The sequence below is a fragment of the Canariomyces notabilis genome, assembly GCF_033297395.1.
Source record: "Canariomyces notabilis strain CBS 508.74 unplaced genomic scaffold N656scaffold_9, whole genome shotgun sequence".
In the NCBI taxonomy this organism is placed as follows: domain Eukaryota; kingdom Fungi; phylum Ascomycota; class Sordariomycetes; order Sordariales; family Chaetomiaceae; genus Canariomyces; species Canariomyces notabilis.
The window spans coordinates 610,449-627,220 of NW_027041831.1; the positions used below are offsets into that span (position 1 = coordinate 610,449).

The 16,772-nt window shown below is 54.5% G+C and overlaps 8 protein-coding genes across 8 annotated transcripts; 7 read left to right on the forward strand and 1 right to left on the reverse strand.

Annotated features, from left to right (window-relative positions):
- Positions 1-331: 331 nt before the first annotated feature.
- Positions 332-1,484, forward strand: N656DRAFT_708573 (uncharacterized protein; the record flags this gene model as incomplete). The annotated part of the gene is made up of 3 exons (XM_064811516.1): positions 332-352; positions 409-846; positions 900-1,484. The coding sequence occupies 3 exons, from the start codon at positions 332-334 to the stop codon at positions 1,482-1,484; spliced, it is 1,044 nt and encodes a 347-aa protein (XP_064670742.1).
- A 605-nt stretch (positions 1,485-2,089) lies between these two features.
- On the forward strand, positions 2,090-2,914 carry N656DRAFT_708043 (ThrRS/AlaRS common domain-containing protein; the record flags this gene model as incomplete). The annotated part of the gene is made up of 1 exon (XM_064811478.1): positions 2,090-2,914. One exon carries the CDS (start codon positions 2,090-2,092, stop codon positions 2,912-2,914), a length of 825 nt encoding a protein of 274 aa, XP_064670743.1.
- Positions 2,915-4,047: 1,133 nt separating this feature from the next.
- Positions 4,048-5,436, forward strand: N656DRAFT_647274 (protein-L-isoaspartate O-methyltransferase). Its single transcript, XM_064810435.1, has 2 exons — positions 4,048-4,307; positions 4,393-5,436. The coding sequence occupies exons 1-2, from the start codon at positions 4,206-4,208 to the stop codon at positions 4,999-5,001; spliced, it is 711 nt and encodes a 236-aa protein (XP_064670744.1). The 5' UTR covers positions 4,048-4,205; the 3' UTR covers positions 5,002-5,436.
- N656DRAFT_708403 (FAD-binding domain-containing protein) lies at positions 5,125-6,919 on the reverse strand (the record flags this gene model as incomplete). The annotated part of the gene is made up of 5 exons (XM_064811499.1): positions 5,125-5,389; positions 5,451-5,833; positions 5,904-6,298; positions 6,369-6,585; positions 6,650-6,919. The coding sequence occupies 5 exons, from the start codon at positions 6,917-6,919 to the stop codon at positions 5,125-5,127; spliced, it is 1,530 nt and encodes a 509-aa protein (XP_064670745.1).
- A 2,640-nt stretch (positions 6,920-9,559) lies between these two features.
- N656DRAFT_797706 (uncharacterized protein) lies at positions 9,560-10,573 on the forward strand (the record flags this gene model as incomplete). The annotated part of the gene is made up of 2 exons (XM_064817679.1): positions 9,560-9,962; positions 10,041-10,573. 2 exons carry the CDS (start codon positions 9,560-9,562, stop codon positions 10,571-10,573), a joined length of 936 nt encoding a protein of 311 aa, XP_064670746.1.
- A 594-nt stretch (positions 10,574-11,167) lies between these two features.
- N656DRAFT_828859 (uncharacterized protein) lies at positions 11,168-12,595 on the forward strand. Its single transcript, XM_064818559.1, has 3 exons — positions 11,168-11,732; positions 11,802-11,909; positions 11,989-12,595. Exons 1-3 carry the CDS (start codon positions 11,617-11,619, stop codon positions 12,353-12,355), a joined length of 591 nt encoding a protein of 196 aa, XP_064670747.1. The 5' UTR covers positions 11,168-11,616; the 3' UTR covers positions 12,356-12,595.
- Positions 12,596-13,492: 897 nt separating this feature from the next.
- Positions 13,493-14,269, forward strand: N656DRAFT_797708 (uncharacterized protein; the record flags this gene model as incomplete). The annotated part of the gene is made up of 2 exons (XM_064817680.1): positions 13,493-13,850; positions 13,914-14,269. The coding sequence occupies 2 exons, from the start codon at positions 13,493-13,495 to the stop codon at positions 14,267-14,269; spliced, it is 714 nt and encodes a 237-aa protein (XP_064670748.1).
- A 419-nt stretch (positions 14,270-14,688) lies between these two features.
- Positions 14,689-16,247, forward strand: N656DRAFT_844739 (uncharacterized protein). Its single transcript, XM_064819156.1, has one exon. It carries the CDS (start codon positions 14,816-14,818, stop codon positions 15,890-15,892), a length of 1,077 nt encoding a protein of 358 aa, XP_064670749.1. The 5' UTR covers positions 14,689-14,815; the 3' UTR covers positions 15,893-16,247.
- The last annotated feature ends 525 nt before the right edge of the window (positions 16,248-16,772 follow it).

Below are 16,772 nucleotides of genomic sequence, written 5' to 3' on the forward strand. Positions count from 1 at the left end.
GTCAAGACCCTGAGGCAGCCGCTGGTTCTTCTGGTCAGGCGTTGCGCTTGGCTCAGTCAGCTGTGGTTGGTCCTGGAACTTGTTGGATGCTTCATCATCACCCTGCCCTGACAATGCCACGAGATACGTTCAGCTTGACGAGTCCATTCGCCCTAGAATAACTTACCGCCGCTTAATCTTCATTTCTGCGATTCCTTCGAGCGGTTCCTTTATGCTTGTAACTTTTCGCCTGCTTCGCGTCCCAGCGCTTGCTGCTGCCTTCCAGTGATTGCTCGCTCGTGAGGGGCTTTTCCAGCCAACGACATCGCAAACACCACCAGACCATCCAACCATGTCCGGCCGCTATGAGAGGGTATGCTTTCCTCCCCAATACAAGAGATCTAATGGGCCGCCTAACCACTGCATCAGGTAAACACCCACGACGACGAAGATCCCGAGACGCCAGCGGCCTCATTGCCACAGCCGACGTACCCGATTCCCAATTCGCCGCCGCCGTCATTCCACTCGATAGCGCCGTCTATCAGCTCGACGAGGCAAGAGAATGAAGTCCACCCAGACCTAGCGGATGCGTTTGACGCCGACGGAGACGATAGCGATGACGAGACGGACGACAGGCAGCGGCTAGTGCGCGGCAACTCGACGCCGTCTTTCACCAGCACCACACAGGCCGGAGAAGCCGCGTCACAGTCGCAGTCGCAAAGACCAGGCGCGCTACCGCAAAGACCTATCGGAGCGGCGCCGACAACATCCCGCGTCTATGGCAGCGGGATCCAGTCCGACGGTGTCTTTTCCAACCTTTCAGCAAAGCCGGAGACGGGCGATGGCGAGAAGGAGGAGCAGCCTCCGGTAAGTACAACCGTCGCTTGGCGCCCTACAGGTTTGTCCTAACCCGCTTGTAGTCCTACGAACAAGCCGCAGCCGACGCGGCGCCTCCCTACTGGGAAACGACCATCCTCGCGCCCGGCCTCGGCGGGCCCGACGACGTGTACATCGACGGCATGCCCGTGGGCTCCTTTTTCGGCTTCATCTGGAACGGCATGATTTCCATGGCCTTCCAGCTGGTCGGTTTCCTGCTCACATACCTCCTGCACTCAACCCACGCGGCTAAGAACGGTTCCCGCGCCGGCCTCGGCATTACTCTGATCCAGTACGGATTCTACATGAAGAGCACACCGCCCGGGGGCGCAGGGGAAATGAATCCGAATATGAGCGGCGACGGGTACGCGAATCCGGCAGACCCAAATTCGCACAACTTCAGCCCGAACGAGGTGAACCAGGGCGGTGGCGGCGGCGGAGCGTGGGATTTTACGACCAGCGACTGGGCGGCGTATCTTTTGATGATTGTTGGCTGGTTTATTCTGATTCGGGCGGTTAGCGACTATGTGAGGGTGCGGAGGCATGAGCAGCTGGTGTTGCAGAGCCCGGATCGCGGTCTGGGCATCCCCGTCATTGCTACGGGGGAAAGGCCGGACACGGTGGTATAAGCGTGGGTTTTCTTTTTCTCGGTCATTTCTCCTCACGGATTACTGTGCTCAAACTCTCCTTTTTCTCCTGGCGCGTGGCTGTATGGGTCTCTCAGTCTCTCACGGATTGTTCCTATTTACTTGAGCGTATTATACAGTCTCACGTATTACATCCCCTGAACTCTTGAAGTATGAGTTTGCTCCCGATGTTGAGGTCCGGCCTGATATGAGGATGAACCACAAAACAGATGACCACCATTAACTACATTGGACCGCTCAACAGCCAAATATCCATGTCGTACGTGGTCCAAAACCGTGACTCCAAGGGTCATTATCACTCTCTATGTCCTTCATGATGAGGCCCGTTGTCTCCTAGCTTTCGACATCATTCTGCCCGGACGCTTCAGGTCCGACTGTGTTCGGCAGCATCTCGGCCTTGATGTCTCCATCTCGAGTTTCTCCACGGCCCGTAGAATGTGAGATCAATACGAGAGACCCCTGTCGGATGGATAACTAGCGCTTATCAAGGAGACAAATGCCAAGACTTGCAAAGTTGCAACCTGTCCGAGATGATTCCCGGAACCTTTGACTCGAGACTCGAGGAACCCTTGGCAACAAACATCGCCATGCAACGCACATACCTAGCATTCCAGCACAACTGCCACCTGTCGACTCTCCAAGTCGCCGTCACGGCTGTCAAACGGGTCGCATCACTAGAGGAGACCAACAGAAGCCTCTTCAAGCAAGCCCAGGACGATGACCACGTCGTTATCACAGATTCAACCATCTTCCACCCGCAGGGCGGCGGCCAGCCCTCGGATGTCGGCGACATGACTACCGGAGGCCCGGGCGGCGCCAGGTTCGATGTGCAGATGGTACGGATGAGCTCGACCGCGCAGGGTGAGGTGCTGCATTTCGGGCGCTTCGCGGATGCGGCCGCGGCCGCGTCCGTCTTCAAGCCCGGAGACAAGGTCACGCAGCGGATTGATGTGGAGAAACGCCTGCTGTACTCGCGGTATCACACCGCGGGGCATGTGTTGGGTTCTGCGGTCAGGCATCTTTTGGAGGGGGAGGTTGAGGGGTTTGATGAGACCAAGGCGTCGCACTTTCCGGAGTCGGCGGCGTGTGAGTTTCAGGGGTTGATTGATTCTAAGTGGAAGGAGGTGATTCAGCGGAAGGTGGATGAGTATGTTGAGAGGGATATGCCGGTGGAGATTGACTGGTGGGATGAGGAGGATTTTAGGGTGAATGGGCTGGAGAGGTTGATACCGGACCGGGAGGGGTTGGGGATGGCGGAGGGGGAGAAGTTCAGGGTGGTGAAGATTGTGGGAGCGGAGGCGTATCCGTGTGGTGGTACGCATGTTGAGAGTACCAAGCAATGCGGCAAGACGATGGTCAAGAAGATTAGTCGGTCGAAGGGGATGAGCAAGGTTGGATATTTCTTGCCCTGAGCGGCCCTCTGGAACAAAAGGGTCTTCGCCATCATATGGGTGGAGAATGATGGTTGGGTGAGTGTTGTTGTGAGTCGATCATTCTGCAATCCGGGCACCTCATGCTAACGTCCGAACGCTGGCGCTAATTGATCCCAATCTCAAGAGCAAGCGGTGTGCGGTCAGGTAGTGACGTGGTTGAACACAGGCATGGCATAACGCTGCGAATACCGAGTTGAGAATGAGAGGATAGAATGCCTGAGTACCTCAGTGAGGCGAGATCGTTTTGTCATTCGGGGCCTGCGTATCTGGCTGGAGTGAGAGAAGGTTCATCTATAAACACCATCGACACAGTCCGTTCCTAGACCCTAGCTTTGACAGAGCTCTTTAGAGCCTATAACCCATAGATATTGGGCTTTCCAATCTCGTGCTCAATGCCCCCGAGTGATGTATGGAACTCCTGAGCGGGATTTCGATGCATCTTCGAGGATCATCTTCAGCGGGACGGTAACGTCGACAGCTGTCTCTGATCAAACACAGAGCATTCTATGGGTTTGCCTCGGAACATCCCCGCCTCACCAATCTGGGATGTATGTAATAGACATCCGCATTCCAAGAAGCGCGTTTGGTTGACTATTAAGCTCTTCTAGGAAAAGCATTTGGCCCTAGACATCAGAAGGGCTAATGATCACAGTCGAGAAGCGGGACGATGGGAAAGCTTGAACAACTCCCACCATGGAAGTGCTAGAGCAGGTGCCCCCCACATTTCATCAAGCAAATCGTTGCTTACAGGCAGGTACCGGTAGTGTAGGGTAAGGTGACTTTCACCCGTCCCGTCGCTGCTATGGCGCGGTGTGTCCAGAGAGACGAGGGGCAGGTGCGGGGAAGGAGTGCAGCATCCCGCGGCCTGATGCGTGACGTCCCCCCAGCTGCCCATTACATCACTTCACGTCAACTCACCATCACAAAATATCCGGACAACCTCACTATCTCACAGATATATCACACACAGCACACAGAATCCACCCACAGCAACCTAACGCAAGTTTTGCGAGGCAAACACGCTATCGCTACATGTAGTCACTTACGCCGTTCGTAGCTTCGACTTGGGTTGAAGACAGCAACGCTGGCGACGAGCAAGCTGCCGGCTTCGTGGATTCGGACAAGCCTGCCACTGTCCCGGTCATTAAGCCGCATAACAAACCATTCAAACTTGGAACCGGTCGCCATAAGCCACCGCAGCATCCGACCCAGCAGCTCAGCCTCATCCCCTTCACAGCGCCGTAGCCGCAGCCGCAAGCTCGACATCAACATGGCCTGGCGCAGTTCGGGAGTCACCAACAGGGACCTGGTGGAAAACCTCTGGCGGCACCAACTGATCACCCACCCGGACGTGAAAGCAGCCTTTCTCAAGGTCTGTCTGTCCCAAGTCCAACCACACCCCTCCCCCGTCTTTCCCCCATACACACATACCTAGGTAAGATACTGACAACCACCAGGTCGACCGCGCACACTACGCCCCTTCCTTCCCCTACGACGATTCCCCGCAACCAATCGGGCACGAAGCGACCATTTCCGCGCCGCACATGCACGCCGCCGCAGTGGAAAAACTCCTCCCCTTCATTGTGCCGTCCGAATCCAACCCGGCCCCGCGCGTGCTGGACATTGGGTCCGGGTCCGGCTACCTAACCCACGTCATGGCTGAACTAGTCGGCGACGCTGGCGGGACGGTCACGGGCGTCGAGCACATCGCACCGCTGCGGGATCTCGGCGAGAAGAATGTCGCCAAGTCGGCCAGGGGAAGGGAGTTTCTTGCGTCGGGCCGTGTGAGGTTTAGAGTGGGGGATGGGAGGAAGGGGTGGGTGGAGCCGGGCGAGGAGGGCAGGAAGTGGGATGCGATTCATGTCGGGGCGTCGGCGGCCGAGGTGCACCCGGCGTTGTTGGAGCAGTTGAACGCGCCGGGGAGGATGTTTATCCCTGTTGATGATGACGGGGCGGGGTGGGATCAGCATGTGTGGTGTGTTGAGAAGGATCGGGAGGGGAGGGTAAGGAGGGAGAAGTTGTTTGGGGTCAGGTATGTGCCGTTGACGGATCCTCCGAAGAAGTGAGCGGGGTGGGAGGCGGGTTTGTTTGTTTCTGGGGAGGTGGGAAATGGCTGAGCGAGGATTATTTGATTCAAGTTGATTGTCAGTGGCAACCTGGCAAAGGTTGGCGGATGAAATAGGTCTACACTACACGCTCTGTCTAGCCTGGATCGGAGCGTAAAAGTTGAATCTGCCTTGAGGGTCGTATTTCGCCTTCAGCCGTCGCAGCTTCTCCAGCCGCCAGGGCTCATGGCCGTACAACTCTGGCAAGCTTTCGTCACCGGAGGCGTAATTGACGTAGGCGTTGAGGCGCCCTTCTCCGCTCCCTTCCACTAGCACCCGCCTGACCTCCCTGGACGCGGCAATCATGTCGTTCGAGTACGATGGATCCCTGTAACTGAGCAACGGCGCACTGGCGACAGACTCAAGGTCAATGGTGGCTAGCCAGGAACAACACAACAGAGCTCACTTACAGGAGCAATGGGTAGTCCCGGAATGGCTTGGCGGTGGAATTCGCAGGCACCGAGGTCACGGCTTGCTGGGAATAGCCTTCAATGAGGACGGTTGAATCGGATGCAATGCTAGGATATCGGCTCGTGATATCGGTAAAGATGTCGTGGACTTTGCGCATAGCCGTGATGCTGTAGCTCTTGAGATAGACGGGCAACGCCTGCCGGTACATTCCCTTTGCACACGGGCTGCTGGACTCAGCTTGTCCGTTGAGGCGGAAGAGTTCAGGGTACGCAACGTTTGCATGGAGCTGCTCCTCGGATGGGCCCAGAGCTCGGAACGGTGCAGCGCACGACTCGAGTTGTGTTGGATCTCCGGCATGGATCAGGAGCACGGAGATGACCGCCTTTGGCTGTCAGCTGAGCTATCAAGGTAAATCGGTGCTAATACTTGGGAGGACTCCAATGTAAACTCACACTGTCAGGATCAATATCGGGCCGCCGAATAAAGGTTATCCATGTAGTGAGCTCGGCCGGATGGTCCTCTTCCTGAACGTAGTTGTTGGACAGAGCAAAGATCTGCTCGAGCTTGTCTTGGGTAAACGTCATTTGCACCTGGGACCACTCGCGGATGGGGTCGTAGATCTTGTACTTCAAGCTTGTCACAATGCCGAAGTTATGACCGGCGCCTCGGAGCGCCCAGAACAGGTCCTGGTTCGACTCGGGCGAGGCTACCACCGAGCTTCCATCTGCCAACACCACGCGAGCCTCCAAGAGTTGATCGGCAAGAAGGCCGTGAATGCCCTGCAGTAGGCCATGGCCGCCTCCGAGCATCACGCCCATGATGCCGGCACACATGCAATTGCCAGTTGCTACACCGGGGGGACGTGTGCATGTGAGCAGGGGTGATCTTGCGGTTGGGAAGTGTGATCAGGGTCTTACTTGTTTGCTTCCCCTGAGCCCAGAGACCTCGCAGGGCCTCGCCGCTCGTGAGACCGGGCTGGAACTCGGCATAGCGGCCGTTAGGGCTGATGTTAATGCCTTTCATCCTGGTGAAGGAGATGGCAAGACCATTTTGCATTCTGCCTAGGGTTGACGTCCACCCGTGTGCTCCATTCACTGCTAGGAACGGCAAGGAATGCTCGTTGGCGAATCGAACCTGTATGTGTTAGTTTTCCAACCTGGATACTAACATAACAGACATTGGGAGTTGAGATTGCTACCGTTTCTTTGACGTCTTCTTCGACGGCAACTTCAACTACGGCCGCATACGTCGGTGCCGAGTAAGCTTGCCATCTCTGGTGGTTTGACACCATCCGGGGGTCCCCGGGAAGAATGATGGAAGCATTTGGGGACAGTCGGGAAGCTAGGGCGGAGAATATCTCCGACTCGGATCGTATGCCAACAAAGAAGCCTGACTCACAGCTCGAGCCAGAGGTCAGGAGCGCTAGCACAACGAACACAACAACGCGAAAGAAACGAAGGACGGCCATCTTGACAACGTTGCATGAACGGTACCAGAACTGCAGCAAACAAGTCAAATTCGTTTGGGATTGATGGTTTAAGTACGTCATGGGCACGCGGCAAAGTCCGAGACAACAGACGCCTAGAGCAGTACGTGTCACCCCTGATTTGCTTGGTGGCTTTCCAAGCGGCATTCCCCGACGCCATTGCAGTGTTGTTTTCGTCCTCCGCATTTAGAATGTCTCGGATAACGACAAAGCTGCCCGAAATTCATCGAGTTGAGATCAAGCCTGAGCCCTCTCTCACCGTCGGTTGCCATGGGTCGCCCAAAATGTGAAAGCTCATGCGGTAAGCTTCAACCGCCACTAGACAAAGGCTCCTACTGATAGCATTCCTCAGTTTTGATTGTCTTGAACCATGGTCCAAATGCCACCATGTGTTTGAGCCTTCGCATGCCAGCTTTCTTTCGGTGGCATTCGGAAATGTCGCTGTCACGCCTGGGTAGCACGGCATCAGCCACAGGTCAACATGCCCGAGACCGCGGATAGTTCGAGGTATCCAGCGAGGGCTTGTGATACACTTCCCAGGGGTTTTTGAAGACTAAAATGATAAAATTCGGTCGCTCGACAAGGTGTATTAGATGGTGTAAAGTACTTGCAACGGCACCCGATCTTGATCATGACTAGAAGACTTCGCGAAACCGTTCTAGTGAGAAACCACCCCCAAGCCTAGCTGATATGTTCAAGATTAAGGTAAGTACCTACCTTACCTGACGCTTGCGCCACTAATAGGTGGTACCTTACTCAATCATCCCGCGATGCGTCGGACCACTCTCGGAAGGACTGTACGATTGTGTCAGTCTCGAAGCTGTCTTAAGAGGATTTCAAAGGAAAAAAAGAGAGCGACGGATATACTCCGTCTCTGTAAGTCATCTTAGAATTGATGATATTTTGGGGTCGTGATGTGATAGGTTTGTCAACAACCCCAGGGGCGACTGAACACAAAGAATCGTCATGTCGAAGAGGGAGCAATATGTCTACAGATCCGAGCGTCTGGAAACGCTATTGCTGTTGCTATAGCCTTTTTACTGGGTTTGCCGTTGGATGGAAGACGGTAGTCGAGAGGGCATATAGAAGGATAGGTAGAGAGGTGGAAATTGACCGTAACAGATATCACAATGACACAATGACTGCCCGCTTATGAGGCAAACTGGATGAATTGAAAACTAGGATGATCATGGATGTCAGTCCCAGCTGTTCGGAGATTAATATAAAAGAGGCTACAGTTCGCGGATGAAAAAGGGGCCACCTCAGGGACAGCAGCCATATATTTTGTACCTCCTATCTTTTCGATCAAGCTAGGTTCCTCTTATTAACGTTTCTTGAGCTACTAGTAGTAATCTGAGCTACTGAGGGTCGTGCTGTATTCTCGCCTGAGCAACCCAAACGACCGGCTAGTATGTAGGCTAAGCTTTCTCCAAGACTGGATTGAATTTATGCACGATGCTGCAGAGTGGTATGCAGCAGCGAGCTACAATGTTGCAAGGAATGTAGGGTATTCAAGGCCTTCTCCATCTGCTGCTAGAAAAGACTGCGGTTAGGATCAGGCTCGCTTCGGGCGTTGCCGTTATGATACCGCAAATACCTACTCGATAGAAGGAAACGCTAGAATCGGCGCTAATGCAGCCAAGCCTCCGACCATTTAGCGACAGCCAACCAAAGTACGCCCTTACCCACTTTTTATCGTCGTTGTCGAATTGAGACTGCGGGAGGATCTGAGAGCCGGAGAGAGCTTGGCAGAGCAGTGGCGCAGAATCCAAATGTCGCTAGCTGTAATAGGTTTAGCGTTTCCTTCTATCGAGTGAGTATTGACGGTATTCGCTTGTTCTCCATCGAGCTCAGGGGAAGGGATAGTACCAGAGCACTCTAGGAGCGCCATATACTTGAATGACTAACGCCACACACATCACTTCTTGTTCAATTCCCACTGTCTGACTGGTCCAGAATCCAGATAATCCCCTGCAGGTCGTATAGCAACCTCTGAAAGATGAGTTCTGCTTCTAGTCCCCGCAATGCGCAACCTTGATGGCCGCCAGTCTTGGCACATTCACCTTCTGGGACGAGATGCAACGTCCTCCTGCTTATAACGTGATCCTTCTCCTTGCCAAGATCCCAGTCAGGCATGTAGGCAATTGGCTCTAGACTATTGAGGAAGTGATGCTGATAGCGCGGCCATAGAGGTGCTCAGTGACCGAGCGGGATATCTGTCCATCTGAGTTCACAGCCGGGCGTCCGCTACGTCCAGCATCACGCAAAGCACCCAGTGTAGTTGGAAGCTCAGCTTTCTGGGGCATGGAGGTTACCTACTCGGCGCGTAGGATTAAGATGCTGGATGGGAACTTTCGGTGACTGGGTGAGGGAAGGGCTGTCACTGCCCGGGCATCGGTGACAGGTGCGGAGCCAAAGTGCTACAAGACCTTAGGCCGGTTGCTACCGTGACATGTAGCGGCTCATCAACTTGAAGTCCATGAGCTTGGCAGTATAAAGCCTCCAGGAGCTATCTACGGGAGCTTTGATACCCGACTTCAACCGTCCTGTGTGGTGGTGCTTGGACGCGCCAACAATACTGCCGACGACGAACCCTCTGCCGAAATACTAAAAGCAATCACGATGAAGGGAGCAGTCTACACCCTCGCAGCTTTGCTTGCGAACCACGCGGTCGCACTTCCGCAAGCTGCTTCTCCGAATCAGTGCATCACCAGGACGAGGACGCAACTAGGCATTGACACCTCGGTGACCAATTATGAGGAGTTCATTTCATCCCTGGATGCGCGTTACTCTACCCCAGACGTTTCCTTCACCGGAACCGAAACCGTCATCGTCCACACCTCCGTCCTGACCTACCCCGGTGGCAGCTTCACGGGATACTACACGTATGACGCGAACGCCCTGCGCTCGGCGGGATACAACATCATCACTGTCACCGAGCCCTACGTGACCTGCCCGCCAACGACGACACCCACTCTGCCGCCATCTCCCACTGCCTCTCTGTGCAGCCCGCACGGGGATCACTGTGAGTACCTTGATAATCTCAGCACACATGACAGAGCTAGGAAGAATACATGAATGATGGCTAACACCACGGTCCAAGGGCACTGCGAGCCCTACCCTTCAACAACCGGCACAGCGCCTCCGACCGAGTCCACAACCGGAACCTGCGAACCGCACGGAGACCACTGGCATTGCCCGTCCGGCGTTCCCGAGCCTACCACACCCCCGCTCACCGAGACCGAGACGGCCACGGCCACTGCTACGGGGGTGTGTGAGCCCCATGGTGACCACTGGCACTGTCCCTCGGGAGTTCTGGAGCCGACTACACCGCCGCCTCCCGCCGAGACTAGCACCGGGGGTCTTTCTGGCGGGGGACATGGAGGAGAGTGTGAGCCGCATGGCGACCATTGGCATTGCCCGTCTGGAGTTCCGGAGCCGACTACGCCCCCGCCGATGACACTCACGTCTGGCGCTACTACTGCTACTGCTACTGGGTCTCGTAGTACGGGTGCAACGACTAGGAGCGGTTCGGCGACGGCTCCTGTGGTTACGGCTGGTGCGGATGGGACACGGCCCGTGCATTATGGGGTACTGGGGTTGGCGTTGTTGCTGTTTGTTGTTGGGCTGGTGTAAGCAGGGCGGTGGCTCGAGGTGTCCTAGACGCTGGATTTGGAAGTCTGGTTTCACTGGCACTTTCTAGATATGGCTCACATGCAGTTCTGGCGTGCTACTAGTAGCTTACCTAGTATTGTTTACCTGCAGATACGAGTATTTCTTTTTCCTAGAAGGTGGTATATCAGTGAATATCATGTTCTATTTGACATCGACACCCTAACAATCTTGTCCCCGTCCAATCTCTCCAAGTCAACAATGATTATCATACTTACTCTGCTGCACAGGTGCTACTTAGGTCTCCAGTTGACTCACTTTGCTCTGATTTGAGTACCAATAGTTCAGCTGCATGCATTCCTGCAGAAACAATCCCAAGCGGGCCGGGGACCTGACGGGAAGGCGAGCAGAGTGACCCAGGTTAGCTCCAGAAGCTTCCCGCTCGATCTCATCACATGTGGCGGCTGGAAGCTGTAATCTCAAGAACGTGTAGCTCCGTATAGGGTAGGACACAAGCAGGGGCCATGCATGCAATTCGTAGGCCAAGATCATCTCTTGCAAGGTGGCTAGCAGTAGCTAGCAGGTTTTGCATCTTGGCGTGAGAACCTCGAGGGCTCTGTTTGCCCTCACGTCCTTCCACACAAGGCAGGCGGTTCGGTTGCCCCCCACGGAGCTGGTTTTTCATTCCTGGGTTGCTCCATTGTTGGGCAATTCTCATTAGTTGTTGGCGTTCTCGGCGGGCTCGGATCTTGGAACTCGGTCCGGAACCTGGCCATAATGATGCTCCAAGACTCCAGTTGAGGTGGGATGGTCTTCTCGTCACACCAGGAGCAGCACTAGCCCTGGGGGCCATCTGCAAGCCCGCCGAGGCATTTATAAGCTTCAAGCTGCACCTTGGGCTGGCTTGTCTGTTTTGTCTTTTGCTTTAGACTACGACCTACTCAGCTCCGGCCTTCGCTCGTTTAGGAGGGAACTCACGAGGACACCGCCCCTGGGACCTTCAGCATCACGCGACCCGCTCATTTTCAAGCAATCTCCATACCTCCTTTCACCGTCAAGCAGCAAACATGAAGTACCTTTCGGCTATCCTCGTCCTTGGACTTGGAGTTATCTCAGCCGTGGCTCAGGAGCTTGCCCCGTCTCCTACCGAGTCAGTCGGATGCGTGCCTCACGGTGATCACTGGTATGGTTCTCGCATCTAAACTAGGTACCTACCGTGACATATCATGAAAGTCTGACATTCTATCCTTAGGCATTGTGAAGGCCCTGCACCGGCGACATCCGCCGAACCGGTCGAGTCTCCCACCATCGCTCCGTCTCCAACCGAGTCGGTGGGCTGCGTTCCGCATGGTGATCACTGGTACGCTGTTCCATCCATTAGTACTTTGGAACTGTCTTCACCCAAGACCAAGTTTCTAACGTCGTCCATCACTGTTTAGGCACTGCGAAGGACCTCGCCCGACGGACGAGCCAGCCGTAACCACCAGCACGGTTCCCGTCATTACTACTCCTACTACTACCACCACCAGCCATGAAGAAGACCACGGCGACAGCGCCTCGCTGGCTCCCAGCCCGACCGAGTCCGTGGGCTGTGAGCCCCACGGAGACCACTGGCACTGCGACGGACCTGCCGTGACCATGGCCACTGTGACCACGACCACGAGTGGCGCTGCGGCCGGCACTGGCAGCCCAAGCAGCACTCGCTCGGCCCCTAGCTCTGTTGTCACCGCCGGCGCTGCCCTTCACCAACTTCATGGGGCTGTGGGTGTTGTGGGGTTGGCTGCGTTAGTCGTGGCGGGTATCTAAGTTGGTACCAGACTGGATTTGGGCTTGGTGCATGTACTGTACAACACCTCATGAGGGCATGGATACGGGTAGGGATGTCAATGGTCGTACTAAAGCCCTTGCTGGGACGCTTAATGAACAAACCGGTTGTGTCTTGTCTTCGTGTTGCATACTAGGTACCTTAGATTTTCAGTTCTTGTTCCTTTGGCTCACGTTCCTCAAGGGGCGTGAGCTTTTAATAAAAGTCTTAATCATCTCCAGCCTCTATATGTCTAGCACCAGACTGTCGTGTTGTGAGAAGAAGCGCGAACGTCCCGTCGGTTCGTTGCCGTTCGTTGCCGGGCGCAAGTCGCAAGAGACATGGACGCACGAGGATCTTGACCGCGGCGACTGATCAGAATTTGATCCCGACCGGGCCCGACGAGAGTGTTTTGACGTGGCTCTTATACCTAATGGACGGTTGGTCTGGCGGAGTTCGGCGAACGTCATCGTTGCCAAGCACGGCCGGTGACAAGGATCGTCTAGCGGATCCGAGTACTCCGGGCGAAAGGCCGCGATCGGTTAGGTCGTGACCGGCTGGTCCGTTTGGAACGTCGCATTCAACGTGGCACGCAAGGATATATCGTATGGATTTGCCGCTGCAGTCGATTACTCGGTTGGTGAGGTGCTTGGATGCCGCCGCCGCGCCGCGTTCTTTGCGGAATTTTGTCCCAACGGGCGAAAATGAGCTCAAATGTGGAACTTTTCGGCCACTATCTAACAGTCCACGCATCGCCCCGTAGGGCCGTAATCCTTCAGCTTCGCTCTGCAGATAATGTGTGCGATTAACTATCCCCTATTTGGTGTAAACTACTAATCTCGTCAAGGATTTTTACTCAGAGCAACGTCGGCGACCTCTGAAACTATCATCTGGCCAATCAAGACCCTCTACCTATCTAAGCAAGATGAAGGGTACGACGGGGAGAAGGGCTAGTGCCGAGTTCCCTCACTTGCTTGGTCCCGGAAACACCGAGAGTCGCCTGTCGGTTATCCAAGTATGAATATAGAATGGCCTTCTTCCGCAAGAATGACTCGGAGCGGTTGTCTTGTTCAGCACTCATTATTGCATTCTCGACCCCTTACTCCAAAATCCCCTACTTACCTCACTAAATATGTATCATGTATCGCCACAACGACAACATCAACCGGATCCTCTCGGGTGACTATAACATCAATAGCAAGGAGCGCAAGGTTTACATAGTACACCGCACTCTGGGGGGCGCAGTTGGCGGATGGGCAGGCAAAATCTGGCGTGCCATCTTCGCGGGACCGGGTGAATGGCCATTTCTCGACAACGACGTCGTCCCCGATCTTACTCATCACTGGGCCGTCCGGGTTGGCGACTGGTACCATCAGCTTCAAGTGAAGGGCGGCTGGAACTTCTACGAGAATGACAAGTATGACGCCTTCCTGGGCGCATGGGATCAATACGAAGTGGGCGTAACACGGTACAACGACGCGGCCATCGTGTCGGCTGGTACGTGGAGAACTTGAAGCTCCTCCCCAAATGCCATCACTGTGCTAACAATATACAAAACAGCTGTCCAGGCCATGAATGAGATGCCAGAGTCTTACCACCTCCTCAACAACAACTGCCAGACTTATGTCCTACGGTTGCTCGACAAGATCTGCCGGAACGGAAGCAAGAAGGTGCGGCTGAGCTGGTTACCATTCAGGCCCCAGATCGCCTTCGTTCCTGGTCAGGAGCTGGGCCGATATGATGCCGGGGTGGAGCCTGAAGTCGAGATAGCCTATGTTCTGGACGGCGCTGCCCACATGGAGCAGCTGCAGAGTGCCTTTGACATTATGGAGAAGCATACGCCGATGCTCAACCAGCAAGAGTTTGAGCAGGTGATTCAGCAAGCACAGGCTGAGACGCAAGCTGAGAAACGATGACCAGACAAGGACGACAAATTGACGAGTGGGAGCTTCATAATCCTACACCTCCAGTCTTAGTTGACCTTTATCCCTGTAGAATAGAGGCTTTGTGAAATACTTTGAAGCTAGAGGTGCTTTTCCGGCGTAAGGGTGAAGCGAAGAAGGTTCGACATGGCGAGCCTGCCCATCTTGAGCCTCTGCCATCACAAGTACGTACAGGTAGTAGGTAACGTACTCGAATAAACTCCAACACGCATCTGCCAAGCACTCGTCAGAATTTGGAGACTGCAGACGACGGTAATTCGGTAAACAAGTCAGCGGCGTTTGCCTTTTTCAAGGCGGCTGATAGCACAGCCACCACAAACGCAGCACAGCCCACTAGATATAAATGTAGCGCTTTGATGCCCCACCTCTTTCCTAGACTCCTAGAGCTCTATCCCGTTCAACTCAAAACTAGGGCGCTTTCGCGTTCTCTTCTCGTCCTGTTCCTTCACAAGACAAAGACTGTTCCTCGAGATTGTCAAATCCACCTTGAACAAGAGTCCTCGCAATCCAAATCCCTCCATGGACGCCACGTCACCCACCAGTCCCTACCTCTTTGACGGCAGCTTCACACTCCGCGGCTGTTCCGCATATGAAGGTTTCAGCAATGCCGATTTCTACCGTAGTTCTTTCCGCGTTGAGACTAGAGACGGCCACTGGAGGACGCTCACCAACGCCGAGCGCTTCGGGCTTGTCTCATCGCTCTACGGGCCGGGAAACTTATTGGGCTGGTTCTTTCTCATCCTCTCCGTCCTCATCAGCTGGACCGCCAACCCTGTGTCGCGAAGAAAAGACACCATTACCAATGACTTCATCGCTGTATTGACCATGCCCGTTGTAGCGGTTGTGCATTTCTTCTACATGGTGGCGCAGCAGAGAGGGAAAACCATCAAGGGATGGCTAGGGTGTCGGCAGGAACTGGATGTGATAGCTGTCGGCGCGCTCGAGGCGCCGCTGACTGTATGTGAAGACTTCATCGCCTGTGCGGCTGTGTTGTTTTCGGTAGCTGCGAGCAGGGGGCACCCGAGGAGGCTGGCTCTGGTGTTGTGCGTCGGGTTGCTCTGCCTGGCACCCGAGGTCCTGCTTCTGGTGGAATGGCTTCCTTACGGGTCGGGCTCCCTATTGAGGCCCTTTATTTTCCACAGTGCCTTCTTCTTCTGCTCCCTGATTTTGTGGGAGAGCCTTACATTATTGGTTTATCTCGCCGAGATCTTTTCGACTGTTTCTGTTGCTGCAGCTGAGAGATTGGGGATTAGGACCAGGGCGGACGCAGAGCGCGGGCATGGCGCCAAGTTTGGACTTAGGATGTTGTCGCCGGGCTATTTGGCAAGCCGCATGTCAGCAGTCTCAGCATTCGTTGCGGCTGCTGGGTCGATTTGGATCAAGTATGGGCTTTTGCTCCAGATGGGGGCTTTCAACTCTGTGAGGTTCATTCCAAGAAGTCCTTTCAATGTTTTGGATTTAGATCAGGCTATCGCGGCTGCGGGGGGGCTGGTTGCTTTAGGCTTCAGCGTTCAGGGTGCGTTTAAAGAGCGGAAAAAGGCCAGGGAAAGGCAACAGCGCCACGAAATGCCACCGTGGCAACGATGGGGGCGATAGAGCACGAAATCGTAAGAAAAAGTTGGTATGACCTTTAATGAAGTCGGTCAGCCTTCTAGCAGAAATTCATGTAAAGGGATGGTAGAGGGGGTGCTAGTGAAGCTAGGGCTTCAACGTTCAACGCGGCGTAGAGCCCAGATCACGGCTCGCGCTTAACTCTTGGGCCGATTTCTTGGCCCATGATGGGTGAATTAGATCGGAATGGTCTTAGGTTGTCCAAATTTGTAACTTCAGGTTGATAGCGCAAAACATGGACTGGAAAGTTTCGCTGCGGCCCAAAATTAGGACCGCGGGCATATACTGGTAGATGGTGTGGGATGGTACATGAGGTGACATTCTAGTTCAATCTGTAGCATAGTACATAGTATCCTAGCTCCAAAGCTGGGGTAGTATTCAATATATCAGTATATAATACAGTCTATTACATAGTATACAGGCTAACACAGCCGTTAAAACCTCGTTCATCGTCCCTCTCCCTGCATCCATCTCCTTCACCAAAGCCGCGACCTCGCATTCCTCCATCGGAACCACCGCTCAGATCCTGTATCAGATCCTCTCTGTCCTCCTCCCTAACATCTCCTCAATGTCCAAGGGGGAAAAATTAACCCTCCTACCCAGACTTGTTGGAGGGGCGAGTGTGCCTCTTTTTGCCTGGCCGAGCATGCAGCCTGAAAATCATTGTCGGCATTGGCTGATAGAGATGCATCATCCTGCCGTTGTCTCAGCCAATATGATTTCGCCAATTAGGTCGTCGTGGAGCTCGCGCGGACCGTAGACAAGACCGGCGTTCAAACCTTGGGCCCCATCACAAAGCCTGACACCCTAGCCGCCAAGTCTGAAAGTGAGGCACTACTATGATGCCCCGTATGTGACTGGTGAG